General features: G+C 42.4%; 2 protein-coding genes across 6 annotated transcripts; one reads left to right on the top strand and one right to left on the bottom strand.

Moving 5' to 3' along the window:
* The first annotated feature begins 8,071 nt into the window (after positions 1-8,071).
* Positions 8,072-12,999, top strand: LOC124488437 (snake venom 5'-nucleotidase-like). The gene is made up of 9 exons (XM_047051062.1): positions 8,072-8,448; positions 8,622-8,844; positions 9,014-9,202; positions 9,315-9,512; positions 9,854-10,008; positions 10,720-10,828; positions 11,168-11,317; positions 11,549-11,749; positions 12,445-12,999. The coding sequence occupies exons 1-9, from the start codon at positions 8,107-8,109 to the stop codon at positions 12,603-12,605; spliced, it is 1,728 nt and encodes a 575-aa protein (XP_046907018.1). The 5' UTR covers positions 8,072-8,106; the 3' UTR covers positions 12,606-12,999.
* Positions 12,979-25,776, bottom strand: LOC124488383 (sorting nexin-14-like). 5 transcript variants are annotated; one of them, XM_047051057.1, is made up of 30 exons: positions 25,444-25,776; positions 25,165-25,318; positions 24,773-24,893; positions 24,556-24,629; positions 24,213-24,291; positions 24,083-24,126; positions 23,886-23,973; positions 23,714-23,798; positions 23,437-23,593; positions 23,103-23,178; positions 22,899-22,943; positions 22,579-22,659; positions 22,359-22,473; positions 22,073-22,228; positions 21,717-21,841; positions 20,988-21,046; positions 20,276-20,302; positions 18,711-18,843; positions 17,503-17,689; positions 17,203-17,286; positions 16,890-16,990; positions 16,526-16,637; positions 16,187-16,227; positions 15,933-16,052; positions 15,630-15,753; positions 15,333-15,497; positions 14,984-15,079; positions 14,557-14,648; positions 14,198-14,254; positions 12,979-13,897 (listed from the first exon to the last, which is right to left on the bottom strand). In XM_047051057.1, the coding sequence occupies exons 2-30, from the start codon at positions 25,299-25,301 to the stop codon at positions 13,859-13,861; spliced, it is 2,820 nt and encodes a 939-aa protein (XP_046907013.1). In that variant the 5' UTR covers positions 25,302-25,318; positions 25,444-25,776; the 3' UTR covers positions 12,979-13,858. The 5 variants fall into 5 exon arrangements, with proteins under 5 accessions (XP_046907013.1, XP_046907012.1, XP_046907015.1 ...); XM_047051056.1 differs by having other exon boundaries at positions 25,165-25,315; XM_047051059.1 differs by lacking the exon at positions 20,276-20,302 and having other exon boundaries at positions 25,165-25,315; positions 25,444-25,775.
* Between the last annotated feature and the right edge of the window lie 434 nt (positions 25,777-26,210).

Here is a 26,210-nt window from a genome sequence, read left to right as displayed (position 1 = left end):
TCAGGGGAATAATAGTGAGCATGAAGGTCATGTGTTTTGTCTGTATAGCAAACTTCCTGGTTCCTTAGTGTACTGGGTTTATTAAATCTGGTCTTCACTGACCATTCTGGGCACCTGTCGTGTCGGCATTTTGGTCTGTGTACTCTTAGATGTAGGTATGTGTGGGTGTGTGTGTGAAGGTGTGTGTTTACAGCACGTATCAAGTCTCTGGAGCACCTTAAAACCACAGAGAGTAGATCAGCCAGCCAGATCTTAACGGTTACCTAAAATGTTGATGCCGCTAGACTTTTGTCTTTTTTACAACTTGAAACATCAATATGTGACCACAGTGACCTTCAAGAAACCTTAACAAAGAACGAGCTCAGCCACTTCCCCCTGTGATATTTCTGTCTTGTACAAAGTCAGCAGAAATGTCAGGAAATATGATTGTTAGGTGCATGGAGTCAAGTTTTTGTTTGGTATCTAACAATACCCTCAGTTCTGACCTCCAGCAGAGACAGACGCCCCTGTCTGCCGCGGGACAATAATCTTACGTGAGCTGCAGGACAGATTAGATGCTGTAGCCTTTGTTATCGCATTTCAAAAAGGAACACATGCGCTAATGTATTGATTGTGATTTGTCTAGCCATTGGGTTAGTGTGGGTAATGAAACATTAGATGTCATCCACTTGTTTGAATGTCTGCCGTTTATCCTTCCTGTTATGGATAGCAGATACACAGAGATTTTGGACCAGTGCCAGGGTCATTGACACACATGTCAGTTGGGGGGTTGTGTGGTTTCCTGAACAAAGAATTGTAGCAGTGATTGAGCTCTGACAGGAAGCATGTTCTGGATTGCCTTCTAACTGTAACTTTCCTGAGTGAGTGTACGTGATTACAATTCCATGTAAGAACTTATTTAGGAATCCAAAAAAAATGACCTGTATTTCCTGGCATGGTTTTTTGACCTCAAGGCAGATTCAATTCTAGTTTATCAAATTACTGTACTATCTTCATGTTGCTCACTCTCAATAAACACAGGTTAAGTTGAGCAGTGACATAGCTTGTGTTGTGATACCTAACAGCCTTCCATCCTGACTGTTGGGGGCCTGACCCCAGCAATTTCAATCAGACACAGCCTAGGCATGAAGTGTCAAGGTGTCTGACCGTTACACTGAGTTAGATACAGATTAATGAGGAAGCCTGAGATTTATAGGGTATTTCATCAAACAAACTGTAAGGGAAAAACAGGTTATAAAAGTCAGTAAAAAACATGACCAGCGATGATGCTTCTAGAGTAGTTTAACTCAATTGAAACACAAATTGATGAAAGTGAGGATTGTTGTTCCTCAAAATATATACAGAATGCATACACCCGATCAATAAATGTACAAATGAGGAGTCATTGTGCCCTGAGTGACAATTCACATCGACTTAAAGTGCAACATTTCTTATCAGGAGTGTTGACATTAGGGCTGTGTTTTTTCTCTGACACCAATAATTGTTTCAACACTTTCATTTGGAAAAGAGAGTGCATTTAAAAAAAAACAGTTATTGATTTTGTTCTAAAATAAATAAAATCGATACTACTGGAAATGTGTTACGCACCCTCAGGGAAATTTGCAACCTTCATTGTTTTTATGGCTTGCTGTGCCCATGCCTCATGACACATCCTATTCTGTCAGGTTTTAACTGTTCTATTTATCTCACATTCCTCCCTCTGTGAGTATGTCATCATTTCAAACTTTGTATAAAAGCATCCATGAGGTATCTGTCTGCTCCACAGACAGCCTTCAGTGAGACAGTCTCTCTGTGAGTTGCTGATTGTGCCTCATGACTGGCTGTAACAACCTTACACCCAAGCTTGGCCACAATGCTCCACCTCAATACCCACTGGGTAAAATTAGGTATGCCAGACTTGAGATGTAACCACAAATCTAAAAAACACACACACAAACAAACACATTCAATGAATTTCAACACTATTGCAAACACGCATGAGCATAGGTGCACTAACATACAATCACACAGAAAATCCCTCACAAATCACCCATATCTAAATGCAGTGCGGGCCATAGTTGTTACTCATAACTGTATAAATCTGAAATCCTGAGAGCTCTGCTTGCTTCTTAAGCACACACATATATACACATGCAGACACACACATACACACATATACACTTACACATATACACACACTGTAAAACACAGTTAAAATACAATTGTGATCTCCTTGCTAAAAGCCCTGCAGTAAGAGAGATTCATATTTGTAGAAAGCAGTATAAGCAGAGATTTATCTTGCAGATCAATGATTGTGGTTAAGTTTGTTGAATTATACATGTTCATATTTGTGTGCGTGACTGCATGTGTGTGTGTTTGGGGTACTACTACTACTACTACTACTACTACTACTACTACTACTACTACTACTACTACTACTAGCACTACTACTACTACTACTACTACTCTACTCAGACTGAATGTTGGCTTTGGGTGTTGTGACCCACTTAAGGAGCAGTAGAAAACAGGACCCCCAACACCATGCCTCCACCTTCCTGTCATCACACAACACGTTACAGCACAGCAGAGCAGAGCAGAGCACACATCCAATCTCCTGCAGGTCTATATTTAGTAAAGCAATAAGGTGGCCAGCATGCCTCCTTCTCCTCATATCAGACCACATGCAAGCAGACAAATACAGGATTTTCTACTCTCTTATTTTGTCTTCTTCGGAAGACTGCACCTTCTGCTTTACGTTTCACATGAGTTTATGGAGCATGTGACCTTTTTTATCTAAATGTGTTGCTCACAGCTCTAGACACATTTCTGATATTTGGAGTCTCTTTTTTGTTGTTGTTGCTGGCATGCGCATTTATTGGTCGACAGCTGTGAAAGCTGACACCAAATAGGGCAAGCCCAGAATGAGGGCAGATCCCTACTGTGAGGATGTGAGGCCCCACCACCCCCGCAAACTAATCACTCTGGGAAAGGGTTTATTCCAATCCTAGTTTAAAATATGAGACCTGCGAGAGGTGAACAAGCTGAGCGGGGTCAGTCTTAAGGAGTCTAAACCTAATGGCTTGTTATGAAGCCTGGATGGAGAGAATGTAAGGCAGAGAGAGAGGGAGAGAGGGAGGGAGGGAGGGAGGGAGGGCGGGAGGGAGGGAGGGAGGGAGGGAGGGAGGGAGGGAAGGAGGGAGGGAGGGAGGGAGGGAGGGAGGGAGGGAGGGAGGGAGGGAGGGAGGGAGGGAGGGAGGGAGGGAGGGAGAAAGAGAGAGAGAGAGAGAGAGAGAGAGAGAGAGAGAGAGAGAGAGAGAGAGAGAGAGAGAGAGAGAGAGAGAGAGAGAGAGAGAGAGAGAAAGGGAGAGCTAGAGAGACAAATACAGAGAGAGAGGAGAAAAAGAGAGATAGAAAGGCAGTAGGACATCAGACCATAGAAGAGTTCAGAGTGATTATGACAGGTGATCTCAGCTTTGCTACGCTGAGGGGTTCAGACATAGGTCAAGTATGCAGCTGTGCAGCCATGTTACTCAGCAGAACACAGGCCCAGTCGGCATGATGTCATTTCCATGTGCTGAGACTGAGGGAATCAATACTTCTTAAAGTGTTTACACCATTGTTTTTTAATTTACACATCCAAGATATCAACTCCTACACGCTTGGTGTTATGTGTGCTTCAAGCTGAAGAACAGGCTGCCAGAGGACATATGGTGCCTGTTGGTGATCTGCCTGTCACCAAGGCCACTCTCTAAAGACCTGCTTCTAAAAATGTGACAGGAGCCAGAGGGAGAAGCCAGGCTTCTTTTTTCCACTGGTTGTGTGTTTATGAAGTTTCCAAAACGAATGCCCGGATTAAGGATCTCAAGCATTCCACATTGAATCCGGTGCCTCTTTAGAATCTGTTTACAGATTCATGAATCATGGCGTGCAAGATGGAGGTTCACATACAAGTATACGACTGATGTGAGATCCATCAAGAATTGAATGAGCGTTTACTGAGTGCTCATTTTCTCCTGACCAGTGTTCTCTTTCCTGGTATCAAGTGTACAAAGAAGTGGTGCTGGGGGATGAATGATAAAACAAATGTTGCCTATTGAGGTCAGACTCCTTTTAGTGTAATAATGTCTGAGAGATCATGAAGAGCCTTTAGGTGGTGGATGATGGAAGATGCCTGTCTCAACAGGTATCCAGTGTTGGAATTAGTCCACACTTACTTGAGCAATTGTTAAAGAGTGTCTGTTTGTATCCTGTATTTTGATGAGACTCCTTAGCATGTGAGCCATCAGCAATGTCTTAGGCATGTTCCAAGGTATCTCAAGATATATTCAGTTATATCTGAAGATGTTTGAAGATATTTTATGAAACGTTCAAGCTGTGTCCAAAGAAGCACCTGAAAGATGGTTAGGTTATAGCCATTTTCTGGAGTTTTAGACATTTCGTGGGGTTGATAACACTTAGTATCAGCTTAACATTGTGTTGGCAAAAGAGATTTTCACAGTTGCCGTTCAGAAAAATCTTGAACATCTGTGCTTTTAATGTTGAAATATTTTTAGTTTCTCCACTCTGCGATAAAGAAGATGGACAGCACCCAGCCTCCACAAGCAGCTGATATTGTTTGTAGATACCATCACTGAGAGATAACACTTTAACACCTCCTAGAAGTAAAAGCCTTGGGCTGTGTATGTGTGTGTCTGCGTGTTTGTGTGCATGCACAAGCGTGTGTTTGTGTGTGATAAATCCTTAGTGGACAGAGAAGTGCTAATAACACATCTATGATAATGGGTGGGGTGAAAGCATTGGAATGCCAGAGGATGTTTGTCTTGCCAAGACTAGACAAACATAAAACAACATTGATATTCAACTGATGCCTCTTCTCTGTCTGCAAGAAATGAAAACCAAAGCTGTGAATAATCTCAGCCTGTGTAATTGATGAAGGACGGCTGTACGTTGTATATCAAGGATTGTATGATAGCTGACACTCAGCTCTATGGCCCTTTTCCTACTTCCTAACCTGTCTGGCTCATGGGTAAAGAGGGATTTCTTGCCTGTCAATTTTCCCCTTGCTGCTCCACAATGTCCTGACTGCTGAGTGAAGAGAAGACCACTCCCGGTGTTTACTTGTCATGGTAACGGAAAAAAACGGTGCCCGCTCAGTGTCACTGATGAGGCTGAGATGGGTCAAAATAACAAAGACTGATGTAGAGGCTGCCCATAGCGGGCCCTCTTGAGTTTGGGACTGAATCCAGACTTCTAATTACGAACAGAAATATCAAACACTTAGATGTAACTGTGTCAGTTTCTGTGTCAATTTCGACTGGAATAAAATTTTCATGAGGTGTGTAAGGTGTTATGTACCACCCCCTGCCATGCAGCCTGCACATCAAAGTTTCCATCTTTACTTTTAATGAGGTGCAGCTTCTCTCAGCTCATGACAAGGGTCAGGCAAAGCTAAGCTCAGGGACTTCATTTGAAGCAGTGTTTGAAAAATGTCAAATAATGCAACCATGCGCTTTGTTTGAAGCCCTTCAAAACTAATTGGGAGAGAAAATAGATATTCAGAGGGATCACAATTTGATTGCATGCATCAAGGACAAACGTCAAAATTGACATTTTGACACATCTACCTTGGAAGAAGGCTTTCCTGTAGTGATTCATCTGAGTTGTGATCATATGATCATGCACAGGTTCCTGCTGTAGAAAATTATCTGTTTGTAAACGGACAAGGGGGGAGAGAGGTGAAGATAGCAGAAAGAAAGAGAAAAGGGAGGGAAGAGAGAGAAAGGAGTGAGAGAGAAAAGAGAGAGAGCAGGGAGGAAGGAGAGAGAGCAGATAGAGGCATGAGGGAGAGGAGAAGAGGGGAAACAGGAGAAGAGGAGGGGAACAGAGGAACCTCATGCCAGATAGCAGTCTAGTCTTAGTCAAGCCCCTCACAGGAACAGTGAGTAACTTAATCAAAGATGAGCTGTGCTGTGCTCCTCATCTCTCTCCACTGGCTACCCATCACGACCCGCATGAGATTCAAGACCCTGGTACTGACCTTCCGAGCAGTGAACGGGACTGCACCCGACTACATCAAGTCTCTCCTGCAGCCTTACACCACCACCCGCCACCTACGGTCTTCTTCAGACAACTGCCCGGTGGTCCCACCGCTCAAGACCGCCCGGTCCCAACACAAGCTCTTCTCCTGCCTGGCCCCCCAGTGGTGGAATCAACTCCCCACCTCCATCAGAGACACAGACTGTCTCTCCACCTTCAAGAAAAGGCTCAAGACGCACTTGTTCCGGGAGTACAACAGTACTTAGGAATGGTTTGGTGAACCCAATGCTAGTTTTCCTCAAGGATCACAATGACTCTTGCTTAGAGACTTGTTGCTCTTGTTGGTTAGTGGTAACTGATTTAAACTGTTGTATTCGCTGCGAAATATTCTATTTTAGTTCATCTTATTTTTATTTTTACTATTGCTTGCTTTTTCTACAGGTACACTTGCACTTAGAGATTAATGTTGTTTATGAGATTAATGTTTAATTGTAACTTGCTTAACTACATGCTCTTATGGTTCTTCCCTTTGGCACTTATTTTTTGGTTGTTCACAATGTGTGCTTCTTGTTTTGGCTACCCGCAATGCTTTGGGATCTTGTTGTTATTATCAGAGACCTGATCAGTGCACTTTGAAAGGTCTCTCTTGGAAGTCGTTTTGGAGAAAAGCATCTGCTCAATGAATAAATGTAAATCAAGTAATACGCCTGTTATAACAGGCCTCCAACGGCTGGAGCAAAGTTCATGGTAAGAGCATGTGTCCCCTAACTTTGCATTTTGGATGGATTATACTACTGTTTTCCTAACGTCAATCCTTCTCTCAAGGATCCCTCACAGATTAGCCTGGTTCACATAAGGACAGACACGACAGATTTAAAGGCAGTCTTACTGTAATTCACTGGGGACCGTCCTCCAGTTTTCCGCTCTGACACCATTTACAGTTTTTCATCAGTGACCGTAGCTCTGGCCCTTGTTTTAGCGCCACCACACATTCTAACTCCTCTCCTTCTCCCTTGCCCTTGTCCCACTCCTCTCCCTTGTCCTGGTACTTGTCTTCCTCTCCCTTGTGCAGGCATTATTCGTACTTTCTTTGTGTTGCTCTATAGTGTTGTTTTTCCACACAAGATCAGCCCAAAGTGGTCCTCTTTATATACCATATGGTCATGTGATTGAAAGAACCTCAACACCTGATATTTCCTAGTTGGGAATCAGCTGGGATTTACAGTTTTTGCATAACTCAGCTGTTTCTCAGTAGCAATGGAATGAAATACAGGGGATATATTTGTGTTTCAGTTCACAATATGCACAGCTGTTCACTTTGACTTTAGCCAATAAGTTAGGTTTTGAACATGATGTTATCTGTTTTGACATACAGTGTGAAAGCATTGGTAAATTGGGCAGTAAAAATCGATAGTTTTGGTCTTAGTTGAGCTTGTGTGTAAAAGAAGTTCAAGCATTTTAAAAGTGTGTTTAATCTATTCATTTTGTGTCAAAGCAACAAGAAATGTGTTAATTGTAGAGCCAACACAGACGGAAGTTGTGCAAACTGTGTCAAGAGTTTAGGAAACTTGTCTCAAGTATTGAACGGATTGTCATAGCGATTGTATAATACACAAGTAACTACGTCTTCTGTCCACTAAGGGGCGTGACTGAATGTTGACTGTAACCAAGTAGGCCATGGTTAGATACAGCCATGGTTTCGGAACGAAGTTTTATGCCTTCCTATGTAGGTGGCGGCGACCTCCGTTTTATTCTCTCACAGTACAGATAATTCGTGTTTTGTACACAGTTTGCGTGGGTTATCTCCATACGTTATAATCAACATAAACTATGTTTTTCACTAGACATAATTTGGTCTCTTAGTGAATTTGTTTTAGCAACAAACCAAAAAATACATAAAATGTGATTAAAGCAAGTGAAAACAAGGGAAGTCAACGATTTTGCGGGATGACGTTTATAATGTCACATAATAACAATTAGGATTAGAATAATTTGGACCTGAACGGATGCGAATCTGTTCTCCTTGAATCACGCCTACACACTTTGCTCGTTTAAGAGTTCCCAGTCTGCTGCGCTTTTACGCACACTAAGATGTGCGTACGTACCTCCCTGTGTCGGTGCGCGCAGTGGGCTTCACTCTTTTTGCTCATATTTATTGAGAGTGTTTTAACTTTTGAGATTACATTGCTTCACACCAATGATTGTCACGCACGTATTGAGGAGACCAGCCGGGACTCGGGAAAATGTGGCCCCAAGGGTCCTTGCTTTGCAGGAGTTGCCAGGAGGTACACTAAAATAGAAGAAATTCGGAATCTGGAACGGAACGTGCTGCTTTTGGACGCGGGAGATCAGTATCAGGGGACCGTATGGTTCAACTATTACAAGGGCGAAGAGGCGGCGTATTTCATGAACAAGCTCGGATATAATGCCATGGTGGGCTACGGCATGTTGCATTTTGAAATTGCGTAGTAGTACACACCTTACACCAAAGTCATTACAAGATTAAACAAAGGAGAATGACGCAGAGTAGAGCCAGTTAACTTCTATAAGTACAGAAAAAATCTTTTTGAATGGAAAATTCCCGTTTCTTTCCTGGTCCTACATAGGCATTTGGGAACCATGAGTTTGACAACGGAGTGGAGGGTCTCGTCGAACCCTTTCTGCAGAAGGTAAACTTCACTGTGCTCAGTGCCAATATCAAGGCAGACCAAGTCCTGGCCCCAGCCATTAGTGGCTACTACCAACCCTACAAGGTGTTTACTGTGGACTCTGAGAAGGTGGGCGTTGTGGGTTACACCACAGCAGAAACCCCACAGTTATCCTTACCAGGTAAACATCACTTTTCGTACATCCTTAAACTGGTTGTTAGTTGAACATCTGTCAGCATAAACTAAGCTTAACACCCTTGAGATACATTTCGACATGACCCTAACCTGACACTGCTTAACTACAGTTGAGAACGTTGAGCCTTGAACCCTTGTGTCTTTAATCTTTTAAGGTCCACACCTGAAGTTTGAGGATGAGGTGGAGGCTCTGCAGCTGCAAGTGGATAAACTTCTAACCCTGGGGGTCAATAAAATCATTGCCGTCGGTCACTCTGGGTTTGACATGGATAAAAAGATTGCCAAGCGAGTGAGAGGAGTAGATGTTGTGATTGGAGGACACACCAACACTTTTCTCTACACGGGTAGGTAATTGTAACTTCTCTCTCTAGTTCGGATAAAGGGCAAACCTCTCAGAGGACAGTATGAATGTACATGGCCCTGTTTCTCTAAACACAAGTCTGTCTGATCTGTCAGGCAACGCCCCATCCTCAGAGGTTCCCGCAGGTCCCTATCCATTCATGGTGCGGTCAGAGGATGGGAGAAACGTGCCGGTGGTCCAGGCTTTCGCTTTTGGGAAATACTTGGGATACCTTAAGGTGACCTTTGACCCAAAAGGGAACGTGCTGAAGGCTGCTGGGAACCCCATCCTGCTGGATAGCAACATTGCCCAGGGTAACCTGCCACCCTTAGATACCAAAGCTGGTTAGACTGTTGACAAAATAGTGCTGTCATGCTGAAGCTGTGGTACACCCAAATATGTTAGTAGAGTATGGAAGCAAATCAGTGACATGTTTTGAATTTTAAAAGGTATTGAATACTTAATTTTGAAATTTAAACATCACCGAATATGTTTGTTTTGAATTCATCTCTTTAAAATTGAAATATTAATGTATTTCAATGTACAAAAAGAAGGTGAATCCAGGTGTAGCTGCAGGCAGTCATAACATTGTCAATGATTTGCTTCAAGAGTAGAGGTTATGACTACTACTGTTACTTGGAAACACTTGTTTCAGACGCAGGTATTCTGGCTGAGGTGGAGGAGTGGAAGAAGAACCTGGCCCAGTTCTCTTCAGAGTTTGTGGGAAAGACCTTAGTGTACCTCAATGGTACCTTTGAAGAGTGTCGCTTCAGAGAGTGCAACCTTGGAAACCTAATCTGTGACGCTATGGTGAGTGACACGTGTAGAGTCTTCCTCATTATCATCAACCAATCAGGTTTACAGATTTGTTAAACTGAGGTCCAATGGCTGTGTATTCTGGTTGGACAAATGACAGACATACTGGAATCACAAAAAAACAAAAGAAATAGACAGTCAGGGTCTGTTAGAAGTGGCCAGAAAGTCCACACAGGTGAGGCCGAAGCCATTCATAGATTCATCCCATTGGATGCTTCATTGTGCAGCAACAAAGTATGATCATAAGTGATACATAACTATTCAAATAACTGTTGTAAACTTGTTATGGATGAACTGTCCGTTCAACATTGTCTGAAATGTTGAGTGTACAGCCAAACACCCTGCTGTTACCATATCCTCCTGAACTCTTACGTTATGTAAAATGATCAACAAAAAATTCCAGGTCTCGGGGGGGGGGAGGGGGGGGGGGGGGGAGGGGGGGGGGGGGGGGGGGGGCATGGTCATGTTTGTGCCTTTTCCTGTCAGAATAATATAAGAAAGTCTAATTCTACAATATGTGTTTCCAATTAAACTATGTACTTTATTGGACATATTTTCTGTTTCCTCAGTGGCTGGGGCAACAAAATTAACATCACTGCTGTTGGTTGACTTTCTCACCATAAATCAAGTCGTTTATTAGTATCTGACTGAGAAGCGATGCAGGCTTTTGTATTTTAAATGTAGTTTCCAAATTGCTCTCCCTAGATTAATCACAACATCAAGTATTCAGATGAGGTCCAGTGGAATCACGTGGGCTTGTGCATCCTGAACAGTGGAGCCATAAGAAATTCAATAGATGAACGCTACAAAAATGGTAAGTCACTTCTCGGTCATGTACATCTCATAAATAACTCATGTATCTTGCTCATGTCGATGCAAAGTCATGTGATAACCCTAACACTGCCCTCTCCCCCTTCACATTCACACATTTACACACAAACACACATACAGTACCGTATTTTTCGGAATATATGTCACAGTGTGACTTATAGTCTGGAAAATACGGTATACACCTATATTGTGCATTGCTGGCAATGTATTATGTATTGCTAGCAGTAACTCCATACATAATACATAAGTGCCATCTTTGTGAAATTCCATGTGACATATGAGGCAAAGACTTCAATGTGTTACTGTGATGCATTGCTTACAGGAACCATCACCATGGAGGAAGTTCTTTCAGTCTTACCGTTTGGCATTACCTTTGACCTGGTCCAACTGAAGGGCTCAACTCTGAAAAAGGCTTTTGAACACTCAGTCAGGAGATATGGCAGTAACTCTGGAGAATTCCTCCAAGTTTCAGGTCAGTCAGGTCCATGTCAAGGCAGTAAAGGAGAAGTAAGTTGAGGATCGGGCAATAATAGTTCAATTTGTCCACTTATGGCTTATAATTATGGATTTTGGGGCTGTTAGCAACGTATGTTTGAATATTATGTTTCTTTCCAGCGAGGGTTGTGGTTGTATTGTATTTCAGATTCTGGAGGATTATTTCGGTGCATAATGTCTTAATATCCTTCTCTTCAATTTTCTATAGGAATCCATGTAGAATTTGACCTCTCACGACCCTCTGGGGACCGAGTGAAATCCCTGAGCCTGCGATGTACCCAGTGTCGAGTGCCCACGTACGAGCCCCTGGACCTAAACAGAGACTACAAGCTGGTGATGCCCTCCTATATTGTAGACGGAGGGGACGGCTTCTCCATGATCAAGGAGGAGAAACTAAAACATGACACAGGTGAGTTTAGTGTCTGACACGAAGGGACTTGTCCTACAAAGTGTAAAGTCTGCAGTTTGCTTAATCTAACTGGCCTCATTCCATAAACAGTTTACCATATTAAGCTAATCATTGCATTCCACAAACACATTGTCTCCTCTAATTATCTCCTGACAATGCAAAAAAAAAAGTTTGAGGTGAAAATGTATCTGTGAATGTGATAATCAGTTTCCTAGTACCTTTTTTTCTTTGTGAAGGAAGCCAGTCAGACTAAGGAGATGGCTTAGCAATTTAGGATGGAAGAGGACATGGGGAAATATTTACATCATTTGTCAGCTTATGTCCAGATGTTTTACATTTAAAGGCGCGGCGCCACGTTTTAGACTCATGAAGTAAGGGCTCAGACCTCTCCAGCACAGCCAGATGTTTTCAAATGGAGTGATAATGACATAGATTGGTGATAACTATGCCTAAAAACATGATCCTGTTAATTACATGATCATACTGAACAACTGAGTCTCATTACCTTATCTATGCATAACCAAGATCCAATGTGAACAGAAAATAGTTTGCACTGGATGTAATGTCTGACTCTCAAGTTGACCAGAGTGTGGAGAGAAAGTGCCTGTTTCCAGATAAGAGCAGGCCTCATGGACACATGAGCCGCAGAGGGAAAGAGCTGACTGATTATTTATGTCTTTCGTCTGCCCTGGTAGGTGACATGGACATCAGTGTTTTCTCCAAATACCTGTCGGAGATGAAGCGAGTTTACCCCACGGTGGAGGGACGCATTCGGGTCCAAAACTCAGTCTTGTCTGCTACTGCCAACCACTGCCTGGTCCTGGTTCTACTGGGCCTTCTGTCGTCCATCTTTTAAGAGACATTCATCTTTCTACAACAATATTGGAAAAGGATAGTCACTGTAATTAATTATAATAGCACATTGGGGATTACAGTAAACATATGTGCCGACTAAACCTGTGTCACTTACTAAATAACAAATACTGTTAAGATGTTGAGAATGCTTTTAAAATGCTGTTGTATAATTGTTTTTGCAACGTCTGGTGTATATCCTAATAACCATAAACTATGGTTATCAAACCATTGTTGTACTGGGTTTGAATGCCCTCTTTTCCACTGTCATACAATACCAGTAAGGATTTAAGGGATGTGATATGATCATTACCAAGCGCAGAATTGTAAATCCACCTTGATTTATTTGTATTTGCCTACTGTACCATCACTTTTACACAGACCTTTCTACAATCTTTTATTTTAGTTGTGTCATGTTCATTGAAAGGCATCTAAAATGTTTTAGTAGTCGGTGCACAAACATATCAATTTTAGCCTGGAAGTTCACTTGTTTCTCAGTCAGATGGTTAAATAGAATGTAATCATTGAAAAGATTTTAGGATCAGACTGTGGAATTCAAAAAATACCTGCCTATTTCATTATAGAATCGATTTTTGGTTCACATTGCTTCCTTGTTCTGGACAGGTTGTGCCTGTGCATGTCCTTTTCCCGACAGTTCAACTGTCCTCTTGTAGTAAATCACCACAAGGCATTCTAAAAGGGTCCAAGGTATGCACCCCTCCTCCACTCGTGTTTCAGGAAGCAAGTGACTAATTACAAGCCTCAGAACAACATGCCATGAAAATCATATGGACTGCAAGGATGACAGAAGCAATCCGCTTCCTTTTTACATGCAAACAGTGTTCCTCCTACACAGTTTAAGTGTCACTCTTTCCTGTTACTGTAAGATTTCTTCCATCCAAACATAGGGCTTTTATATTAAATATTTTATTTGCTTAAATACATGAAAACTGAGTTACATCCTTAATTTCCTGCCCTATTCTCACAATTGCCACTTAAGTATAAAAGGAAAGGTTATGGACAGTTAATAGTAAGAATGATTGCTGGGGCAGTGGCCATAGACAAAGTTCAGTGAAGTACAGATATACACAACTCCAGTTTGTCCAACACATATAAAGTCTAGTTGTAGAACAAAACAATAAATACATTGTCAATTGAAAGATATTCTCAGTCCAAGACTAGGCTGTAACCAGGAAATCAGATCATATCACACATGCAGAAAGGCAGGAAGCAGAGTGGTGATAGGTGATCTTCTTGCTACATCCAGGGAGCCATGAGAGATGCCTCCTTCTGGGCCTGCCAGTAGAAACACCCACAAGGTAAAGGTTAAAACCCCAGAGGAAGTACATGAAACCAGATATGATTACATCTAATCAACGGATGTTCTTTTGTTTGTAAACAGGAAAACAGGAATTTTCTTTCCTTCTGCTTCGGAAATACCAAATACCGGAAAGGGCTACGGTTGCTTTCCCTGACATCTTGAACTTAGGTACTTGAAGTAAAAAAAAGTCAAATCCTACTATGTTTTTACACTTTATTTAGGGCACCCGCCGTGGATATGTACATATAACCTATTTCAAATTCAGAACTATTTACCTTGTTTAGTTCAGGGAAGAGCTCCTGGATGGCTATATCCAACAGCACATAAGTCAGCTGTGGAATGAACAGAGCAGATGAGGATGAACAGCGTGTGGACGCATTTCCTGTATATGCTGAGCAAGATTAGAATGTGTCTGTGTTTATGCAGCGGTACAAACAGTATTACAAGTCGAAATAAATCTATTTAAAGCACAAATAAGGCATGCATTCTGTAGTGTGGATTTACTGTCGTCCATCTCCATTCATCACAGCACCTCAGGACACAGTTTCTCTGTCAAACTTGTTGTATGTGTTTATAGGAAAGAGAAAGAGAGAAGACATGCAAGGGCAGACAAGACGTTTATGCACTTGAGTACCTGCTTGTTGAGGACGGGTTGTTGCAGTCCATCAAAGAGCAGACGGACTCCTTCATACTTGGCCTCTTCCCCAATACATTTACCCAGGAATTCTAAAACATATTTTTTTGAATGTCAGTTTACCACCTACTTGTAAACAGGGATCGGTTTTTTTTTGTTACTATTTGGTTACAAATGGTTACTGACACAATTTTGCTTTCTGGGAAGAGTATGAAGCAAACAACCTGAATAGGTCATGGTGACTGGTAGACAAACCCTTTACTTCTACAAATCATGGAATTAACTATGGCTCTTTAAAAACACAACTTTTGTTCAGCCCACATTGTAGATTCCATTTATAACATCACATTTCTAAGGAAAACATTTTAGTATTCAAAGAAGCATTTTGCAATACTCACACTATAAAATGTGTTGCCAATGATCTCACCTGGGATGTATTTCATCATTTCCTCAAATGTCTTCTTGGCCCTCTTCTGCTTGTCTGGTAAGCAGCGTGGCTCACTGGTCTCACAGAACACTGCATCTAGTAAAACAACCCACATGATTGACACATTCACATCCCGATCAAAGCCAGATCATTCCATTGAGTGCCAGGACCAGGAAGAACTGGATGTATGGAAACCAACATGGTTCCATATGGGATCTGACCAATAATCCATATTGAGCTGTATACGATTCTCTGGGAATCCCCAACCCATTGCCTACTTGTTATGGTCCCTGGTCAAAGGCCAGCAGGTGTGGCTTATATGGTTCTGTTTGGGTCTGAGGATAGGTACCTCTGAGCAATGTGATGAGTGAGACCAGCCGGTGTTCCTGGACCACCTGGTCCAGTTTCAGCTGCAGGTAGTGGTCTGTGTATGCCTCCAATGTGTTCTTGAATAGGATCTTCCCGCCCATCAGCAGGTGGTGTAGCCAATCAGGGATGTGGAACACCACTCGGCCTGTCAATCAAGGAGTCATAAGAGAGAGTGTGGTGGCACTGTACTGTAAATGTAATGTAATACGGCTGATGGTGATGGTTATATATGTGAGAGTGTGTATTTGTTCAAATTAATTGAGGAAACCACACTTACCAACATACATTAAGTAGTCATACACTCCTTCCACAGTGATCATTTCCATAAAGTAGTTCTGATTGTGCCTTTTCTCTGCTGTCTCCGATCGGTTGGCATTATTCTTGAAAACCTCATTAAACAGCTATAAAACAGAAGAAAATAATAACTTATTGACTGGGTGGAATATAAAAAGCATATTATCTACAAATCTAGACTACTAACAGAAATGTTACATTTGATTCACATTCATACTGCCAAACAGCGTCAAGCTAGTTGAGAATGTTTGTAGATGAATAATGCCAGTGTGGATGTGTGACCAACCTTCTTATCGTTTTCTGAGGTGGGGCTCAGGATGGTCAGCTCTGGCCGGCTGGGTTTGGGTTTGGGAGACTCACAGGAGTTAAAGAAGGACTGCAGGAAAGGCTCTAGATGTTGTCCTTTCTGAGGAGTGCAGAAGCACAGGGGTTATGAAACATGATTTCCATAAACATTTTGTGACATTCACTCAAACACAGGGTCGTTTCTGTGTATTCTCTCAGTCTCCCTTCAAACTAAGATAAGACTGCCCAACTTACTTCTTTGATGAGTTTGCTGGGAACAGATTTAATAATCTTTCCTGAAATACAAAAGCAAAAGCATTCCACAATGTTGTTATAGTGCTTCAAGGTTACATTGTAGTGTATATGTGCTTTATGAATAAATGTGTTTTATTGATAATAACCGTTGTTCTATGTTCTAGATCTGAAACTATAAACCACTGTCCTGGGATCAAAGGTCACGATTTGCCTAAAATACATATGTTTGTCTTTTAAACCCACTGTAAAAATGTTATTCAGGTAATTAATAATGGTTTTTTTTATTTTGTATTATTATTATTATTATATATATATTTTTTACATATACTCAGGTCCTACCTAGATTAACATCAGGCAGCATCTTATCCAGGAACTGGGACTCCATACTATGTGGAGACAGGAAGTCAGCCAGAAGTTGACTGTTACTCAATTCAGGATGCTGGAGAAGTTTCTGTAAGATGGAGAGAAACATGAAACCCCTCTTCCTCTTGTTAGCTGTGACTAGCAGCGCTATAGCTCGCTCTGTCGGTCGCTCCAAAATTGCATGGGTGTACGTAGTAGCAGCTATTGCAAATATTCTCTGGTATTTATAGTACTTCACATGACATCTATATTTCTGTGTAACTGGCCTAGTTACAATGTATATTTTTGTATAGATCTTAACTAGTCTGTGGTCTTGTTGTACCGATTCTATTTTTGTTACCTGAAGATACTCCTGGAAGTCTTGACGCTTGGATGTCAGAAATTCATAATTCTTTGGGCCAATGATTCTTTTGGAAGGTAGCTGTGCATCAGGAAAGGATCCTATAGGGGAGTACAAACCACAACCAGGGATATAAATCCTCTGCTAAATAAATTCTTCATATAAATAGTGAGGGTTCTCATAATAATGAGAATGAATGACTGAGCCAAATGAAAATACATGTTAACCATAGATAAACTGTGATTCTATGAGTTTGTTGTATGAACTGGTCCAAGGACTGATTCTATTATACCAACAAGCAAAAACTACCTACCATGAAACTCAGTCAGTTTGGATTCCAGGACATAGAATTCCAGGTATCTCCTGTACACGGACCAATGTTCTGTCTCGTGGCCCACTGAAAAACACAAACAAGATAGATTACATTACATCAGTTTATTTTATTTGATCATAAATTGTAGATATAAGTCAGCCTAGCAGATAGCCCTGCCATTTACAGCGAGATCAGGTCTTTCTCTCATCAGATTTAAGTCTCTCTCTCTCTCAGTCACACACACTCTCACATTCTCCAACACTCACACTCACTCTCTGTCTCAAACTCACACTCCCTCACCTGCCTTCCTGTCATTGCGCTCCACATCAATGCAAAAAACAGGGATTCTCTCCCTCTTGACCTCGTCATCATACAGGTCTATATAGGGGATGGTAATACTCCATGCGGCCAGGTTACGGGGGGTGCTAGGCGTGCTGACCGCTTCCATAGGAGAGTCATCTTCCAGGACCATCATGGCCTCCTCTACCTGAAGAACAGAGGAGAGCTTAATGATGTGAGGACAACAGAATGTCAGTGAAATCTGAGGTAAATCAAATGGGAATGATAGGAGCAACACAAGAAGTCTACTATAATACAGGAAGTGCAACACTAGAATTATCCGCAAACACTAGTACAGCTAGCCTGGTTACTGGAGCGTCTACTGAGTTAGCTAATGGAAAAGCTAGAGAAGGAGAAAACAAACACATACTGAGGTTTAGATCTGGAACAATGCTGTTGAAGAATTAAGAAACACTGTCAAACTTCTGTTCTGTTCAAGTAAACAGATGCATACATCTTTTTTTGATTTTTTTTGATTCTGCATTGTCTGTTCTTTTTCTGGGTTTGTTCAACTTATATTTAATCAAAACAGATGTAGTGACTGAGACATTCAGGAGATGTATTGTGATATCCATCTTAAAATCAAGAATTATTTCCATTCAAGAAATAACCTGATCAATGTAGAACAGTTATAAACAGAACATTTCAATACAATCATGTCAACCTCATATTCACAGATGATACTAGCCTCTTGTCCAGTCCAGCCTATAAAATCAGCCCCCAAATATCTGATACCTAGAGTAAAAGTTGTCAATATCATATCTTTAACATCCTCAATTAAACACACTAAAAAGCTATCCATTCCCATGTGTCCCTATAGTTCTCATATCTTTCTTCCTGCATTGCCTCTGTGTGGTGGCTACTGGTATCAACCTGGTCCAGATCCACTGTTTCAGCTTGAAAACTTAAATACATATTTCCCTCAACCACTCCTTGAGGTCATTTATGATCAAACATATCGAGATGGATGAAACCATATGCTCCTACACAGCTGTTTCCAAACCAGTCACATCAGATTAGTTTGGATCTCATTTAAACTTTATATCAGATTAGTGGTTTACCCAAGGGAGGAAGGACAGACAGGACTGAAACATTGTTCAGACGGTGCCCTTGTTCCTATCCCCTTCAAACATCTGATGTTAACCTGGTCGTTCCTGTTGCTGACTCACCATGTCATCCTCTCCCTCTGCCAGCCCATGTGACGGCAGCATGGCCCCTTCCATGGTGGTGCTCTTGAACACACCCTTGATCTTGCTGCCGATGCGGCTGATCCCAAACGTCTCGCCCCTCTTGGATGTGTTCCTGCAGGTGACAGGAGGGCAGGGGTCAGAGTGCGAGTGGCACCAGGATCAGCATGCATGCCCTCAACACAGCGCATGCAGCGAAGCGGAGGGACCGGGGAGGAAGGGGTTACAGGGAAGATAGAGGGGTTAGGAGGTCTGGGCAGAGAAGCTGGTAGGGGTAGCCATCTTAACAGACCAAAGCAGCACGTCATTTTAAAGCCATCTCACAAAGAAACGCCTGTGGTTTTGGTTAAGGACTTGCAGGACAAACTGCTACACCAATGTGCAGGAGCAGCTAAGAGCGGAGCACAATCACACATTTTATCAAATGATTGCGATGTTCGAACAGCAGCAAAAAAAATACAATCAAACCAAAATGCATAACCAATATAACGTATTTTAAATACTCTCCATGCGGTGAAAATATATGTTTGGATCTACTGGTGCATTATAACAGACTGTTTGAAAACACGGTACACGTAACACTAAATCCTCCATAACGTTCATTCTTTTGGAGCAGACTCAGTAAATCCACATTGAAGACAGGTGACAAAAGAAGGAGGTCCCATGCAGAGGTAACAGGAGTTGGGTGATCAAGGGGTGTTGATTGGGATGAGGTTGGGAGAGGGACGACAACATCAAATGGGCTGGACATGGACCCTGGACACTTACTTGGGCGAGGCATGTCGAGGAGTAAGATAGCCAGGTGGGAGGGGGACAGAGGACTGGGCATGGAAGGGGTTAACAGATGCAGGTGAGGAGGAGCCAGTGGAGAGTGAGGACGGAGACTCGGGCCCCCAGAAACAGTCCCACTCCCAGAAACTAGACAGGCCCAGGGACAGGAAAAGTCAGGCAGGCAGGCAGGCAGGCAGAGTGAAGGTTCAGGAGATACACCAGACCAGGCCAGGAAGTAGACAGAGCCACAGAGCCATAGACACAAGCACAGTCCGTGGCAGCGATGAATAGATGGACGAGCGAATGGGCAGATGAAAGAGAGACAGAGGAGGTTAGCCAACAGGGCTAATGGTGGTGTTCACGCATGGGGTGCCGCAGAGAAGTGCCATTCTTTACTTCTCCTTCTCCTCCTCTTCCTTCTATGTATTCCTCTAGCTTCAGACTAAAGAGACTAATAAGACTGATCTTTCTACAAAGTTAGAGGGCAGTACTGTGCCTTCATGCCGCAGGAGGGGTAAACTTCATATGTGTCTGGAAAACTAAACCACAGACCTGAATCTAGATCCCTTTCTTCATCTGGGTTGACTTTGCTAGAAAGGCAGCATAGATTCCTTACACTACCATTGGGTGTATATCAACATATCTCATAAGTATATGCTGTTTAGTATACTAGACAGCTGTGTATATCTAGTATGTAGTGCTGACCATAGACCCTATGCAGTGGATGTAGTCACTGACTGGACACCATACTGAAGGCCAGACAGAACTATACTCACCGGATGTCATCCAAACTCAGGCTATTTCTGGAACAATAGGCACAAGGAGTTAAGCCTCTTCAACACCTTTGGTAAACCTTTGGTACAGCTGATTTGGTACATCTATGGTATATACTAGATGTAATAGAAGGATGACTAAATTAATCTATGGATAATGGTCCTATGCTAGGTTTCAAAAAGGAGCCACGCACACATAAACACCATGTTAGTGCTGTGGTAAAGGTGCATGTCACACACACACACATTTCTCCGTACTTTACAGGACAGATACTAAACAACAACAAACAGTGAAATGGTTTGAGTCTTAATCTGCAGCGAGTGAGACAGTGACACGCTGCTACAGCTGTGTTAACCAACACCGAGGAAGAACGCTGCTGTTGTTTCATCAGCACAATCAGATGGCCAACTGCAGCAACAGCAGATTAGGAGTAAAATAACTCCCAGGGATGCTTTGGGTTTCCCTTCCAACTAAAACCGATGTAGCTTTCTATCAGACAGGTATGGGGAGAAAGAGCACACATTTGTGCCCCCAGGGATAACTGAAGCTTCACTGTGGCTTCCATCTATATGAACTATTCTAACAGAGTAATGGGTACTTAATACAGACAAGCTGCACAACAGTATAGTGAGGAGAGTAAACACAGACACGCAGTGTTAATACAACAGTTTAACCCAGACTGAGGTTACAGAGAATTATAACAACACCACCCACCTACTCAGCTTGGAGTTCCTAGCTGGGGATTCAGCCCCTCTCAGAAGCTGCCGGAAGTACTGGTGAACAACAGACAGAAAGGCAGGAAATCATCTTCACAGGCATAAGACCGCATTCTCGGTCATTTCGGAACTCATTGATTATCTGGACTACTCTAAAGTTTGCAGTTCATGAAGACAACAGTTTAGGTGTTTTATTATCAATTTTAAAAGAAAAAGAGAAGTTATATTTCTAGTTGTTTTTTTAACAAGAGACTAACAATAGTGGCCATGCTTCATGTTACGCACCCTCCATTCGAAACTAAACAATGGATCAGGACATATGGGGGATCCTTTAAAGTATCTTTCCTTCCCAGAGCCTCTATTCAGACAGGGGTTTGTGGTGGACAATAGGGGCTGGCTGGGTCTAGGCGTCCAGCTGTATTCAATGAGGGCGTCTGTAGAGAGGGTAATGCATGTTGGCAGCTTGGCAAGCAGCCAGGGTGAGCTCATTTGCCAGTGGTGTGTCCAGTGCAAGTGACACGATCGGCAGCTGTTGGGTTGCGGAGGGGATCAGCGTAGCACAGAACCGTGTGTCTGAATCCTCAAAGGAGCCGCTCGGCCCAATACCTACACCCATAAAAGTGGGTATTTGACATAAGAAGTGTATGTGGGATCGGATTGTGTCTAGGAAGTTGAGACAAAGGGATGCGTGACTAGAGTGGTCATTTGTTTGCCTGTTGGGTCTGACCTCATCGCTGTGACAGAACATGGGTGTGAAGACATTCTCCAGCAGAGAGAGGACATGCTCGTAGGCCTCAAACAGGCAGCGCATGGTCTGCAGCTTCACCACACCAGCGTAGGGCCCCTGGGCAACTGGAGGGAGACACGGAGAAAGGCAGATTGCAGACCTGAAAACAGGCCCAACAATCTGACAGCTTTCGAATCGTTAGGATCAACTTACAAGAGAAAGGAACCCAAATGTACACCCGACAGAACAGATTCGAGCAGGCACATGACAATCACAGAGCAGAAACCCCATTTTGTATTGACTAAATGAATCAAACAGCAGGAAACCAAATCAAATATATAATCCCATCCGCTCACTGTTTCGTATCTCCTCCACTATGAAAGGGTCAAAGCGGATCTTGTCAATGCTCTCGTCCAGACAGTAGGTCTCATATATCTGCTTCACCTCCTCGTGAAGCATCAACATCTCAGCGTCCGACAGCTCAGGACACAAGATCTTATCGTTGAACTCCTCTAAGGGATGAGTTAAAAACAAGGGCAAAGGTCAAACTAGTCAGACCAAGATTTGGAAGGTATTTTCTTGTGTATCTAATGGATGTAGATGCTTTGTGTTGCACAAATAAAGTTGGGATGGATTGCTTACCTACGGTGAGGCAGAACTGGAGCACATGGACGGCCCCCTCTTGTTTCAGGAAGTTCATAAAGCGGAAAAGAAGGTCCTGCTGCTCCCTGATCTCCTTTAACTCCAGTTTTAACACCTGGGAGAGGAGAGGAAAATACAATTTGACCCACAGGCATGAATGTGTCCATGGAAGGGGGAAGATTTGGACAGTATTATAAATGATAGAAGCCGAGGTACTTACTGAAGGCTTTTTGTTGCGAGTTTCAGAGTACTTCTGCAGGAAGGGAACCAAGGCTGAGGAAGGCTCTGATGCTGCCTCAGGCTGGAAAAACACAAGTTATAAAACTCTTTCCATCAAATCTACAGGGTTCGATTAAATACCAGAGATAGGATAGTATCCTAGGGTGGGTAATGTCTATGACATGAAACAAGCAAACAGCATTGACACAAAAGTTAATAAATGAACATCAACATGCATGATCCGAGTGCAAATGTTTAGGAAGACAAACACACGCATAAACATAAACATGAAATTATTCTTCATAAACAATGATAACTTACTGGAGAGTTATCTATAAATATAAGAAGTAGATGGTTGACCGTGTCCTGAAATTAAGAGAGACCCCACATTAGCAATTACAATCCAACAAGAACAATCTGTATCCAGTCCATTTGGTCCTTGGAGGAGCATCATTCTCTTTATGCCTGAAAATGACCTCAGCATAAAGGAAGTGACCCCTGACCTTTACGGTCTAGAGCACTCACAGGGTCAGCCAGGTAGTCCATGGAGGGAAGGAAAACAGAGCCAGCCAAGACCTCTCGTATAAGGAGAGTGAGAGATCTGAACAATGACACAGAGACAAGGAGAGGAAGTGGGAAAATAAAGAAGAAAGAATAACCCAGCCCCTTTTAATTTATAAGACAAGTGAGCGTGAAGTGTAAGTTAAAGCATGACATTCCCTGCAGAGATTAAATCAAGCTGCAACACACTGATAAAAACAGACGAAGGACAATGGTTTAAAGCTTTTCAGATTCAAAGTCAAATCTAATTGGATGGAGTCATCAATATTGCACTCAATTCTCCCCGGTGTGGAGGTACCTGCAGTCTGAGGCCTTGGGGGGCAGGACGTACGGGAAGAGCATCTCCGTCAGCCTCCTGAGGTAGAGCAGCTCGTCTCTGCGACTGCGGAGCGCCATGTGGAGGTCAGGTCCATACTCCTCCAGGGCTGCTTGCTGCAGATACTCAGCGTTCTTTACTAGGGAAGAAAAAGTGAGGGTGTGTGTGTGTGGGGGGGGGGGGGGGGGGTGTTAAAACTTAATTATCATGCCGAATATGAAAAGGGAAAGAATCATGATGACTGTGATTAATCTACAACCTTTAAGTCTTGCTTTGCTGATCATTTCAATGTGCTTCATGGATACCTTGAGCAACTTTTGAGTGATTAGGGAGGCGACGTCAACCTAAAACAAGAATGACAGGATCAATGCTGCTCCGGTCTACTATGACACATCATCCATACAGTCCAATGGATCGTTTGTTATTCTCACTTTCTGTGTCCGTCGGACTAACACCGCAGCCAGGAAACGCAAAGTTACCCTCAGCTCGTCAACAAACGCCTCATCGTCAGTTATATCCCTGCCAAGGAGATTTCAATCTGTTCATATAAATGTAACTACATTATAAAAACAAACGTCATGTTTATGCAATGTAATATGAAGCACCGCAGGAAAATACCACTGCTTACCTATACCAGGGATACACAAAGTTCTCAAGAACCAATTCCAGAATCTTGAAACAAAATGCAAGTATGTCGTATGAGATAGTGTGGAAAGAAGTAAAAGAAGAGAAGAGACCGATTTTAAAATTTCTCTTACTTCTGAAAGGGAGGCATCCACTTTGGATGGAACTTTCAAGTCTAACCATGGTTGATAGTTCTCCAACAGTAAAGTTGGTCTGTTGATTGAAAGATTGAGGGGTTTATTTTCCCCCACTATCAGGTTTTCAAAAGTTCTGTTAAATATAAAAAACAACTGACACACTAACACATTTTACAATGTCTTGCAGCTCAATACAGTCGCTCACTCTTGTATAAGATTTGGCCACTTGGTGGGAGTGTAACACAAGTTATCTTCAGTTCTAGCAATGAGCCAGTTTCGGAAGATAGAAAACTAAATAATCTTCAAACTCATTCTCACTGTGGGCTGCAATTCACCTCACCTGTGCCTTTTACATTTGATGTTCCCACAGACTGCACAGCTATGCCCCAAGGGAAACAACTCGAGCAGATCCAGCTGTTGAGAGGGACAGAGATACACACTTCAATACACACAACACTAAGATAAACTGGGTCCTAAATATAGGTTGCTGACTATATTAGAATGTCACAATATTATAGGCTATAGCTCAAACATGTTTGCATTTTAGATTTGGCTACCTTGCTCTTTGGCTTAATGGATGGAAAGATGTTGGGCAGCAGCGATTCTGGGCCCAGAGAGCAGTAGAAGGTGACGACTCCAGCCAGAAAAGACCAGAACACCATGATAATGTGCAGGTATCTGTTAACACAAAAATATAATTTGTAACATAGTGAACAAACATCAAACAATACTGATCTATATAGGCTACTGTACATATTAATTAGCAATTAATAAGCCCTACAGAATGTTTGCCATGTGTGCTGCTAAAATATGCTCTATACATCAAAATCTCTAATACGAGCAGCATTAATGATAATGTAATGAGGCTGATGTTTCTGAAGCTGTTACTTATGATAATGATGATGACGGTGCGTTTCTGTTGTTGTCGTTCCGTTCCGGACCTACGTACCTGTTCAGCAGGACTGTGGATAGGAGAAGGACCAGCAGAAGGAAGCAGAAGACCGGGTACTGGCGTCCCAACTCCCGGATCAGGTCCAACCTTATCCTGTGCCTCAGTTTCTGCAGATATGCGCTGATGCATCCCATTGTCGTTGTCGGATCTGCTATGGTCACAAAAAAACAAACAAAACATGTATATTCCGACGTACGATAGACAGGCGGTTTCTATTCATTATGCTGGTACATGAGCCCAACATCTAGCCTAAAATCGGATATTTGTTTTACTCACCGTAAATGCTAGATCCAAATAGTTGGCGTTTGAATTTAGTTCCTTCAAATGCAGAGTGGCATCCCTCTTCTATGTTGACAACCAGCCACGCACGCTCATTGACTACAAGCTCAGTTGAATTAATATTCAACGCAGCTGTCCACTAAACCGATCACATGAAATTATTTAGGGTGTTTGTCCGACACATTAAAACTAGTTTATAAAATATGTGTCGTTCTAATCACTTAAGTTACCATTGCATTTCTGCAAAAAAGAGAAATCGAACGAATATTCGTTCGGCTTACATGCGTTATTTTCGTCACTGAGACGCACCTAGTGACTTCGTCACAGCTTGATGTCATCTCCGCTTCGACTCGCTGTGACCGAGCATTTCCCATTTTCCCCAATGCCACACATCATATGTGATTTAAGAGCTCTGTAAACAGTGCCAAATAGTATATGCAGTGCCAAATAGTATATGCAGAGCATCATTTTAGTCTAAACACCAAAGCCTACTAGTGCCAGAAAATATAGCCTCCGCACAGGCCAATGTAAAATGAACGTCGATATAGGTGCAAGCTGATACAAGATGCCATCTTCGGTTTACAAGTAATATCCAGTGCATTGACTTAATGTACAAGTTGGCTAGAATCCTTTGAAACTTTATTGTAGATGTTGACACACCATGTAATGCAATATATGATCCTCTTGGGTTTGCCTTGGCGATCATCTCCAAAAATCAGACAGATGAGCTAACTGAACCATTACCTTGTTGACTCACCAGGAAC

Source organism: Hypomesus transpacificus, chromosome 3 (genome assembly GCF_021917145.1).
Source record: "Hypomesus transpacificus isolate Combined female chromosome 3, fHypTra1, whole genome shotgun sequence".
Lineage (NCBI taxonomy): Eukaryota > Metazoa > Chordata > Actinopteri > Osmeriformes > Osmeridae > Hypomesus > Hypomesus transpacificus.
The sequence above is the reverse complement of the archived record's forward strand: the minus strand, read 5'-3'. Positions and strand labels throughout refer to the sequence as shown.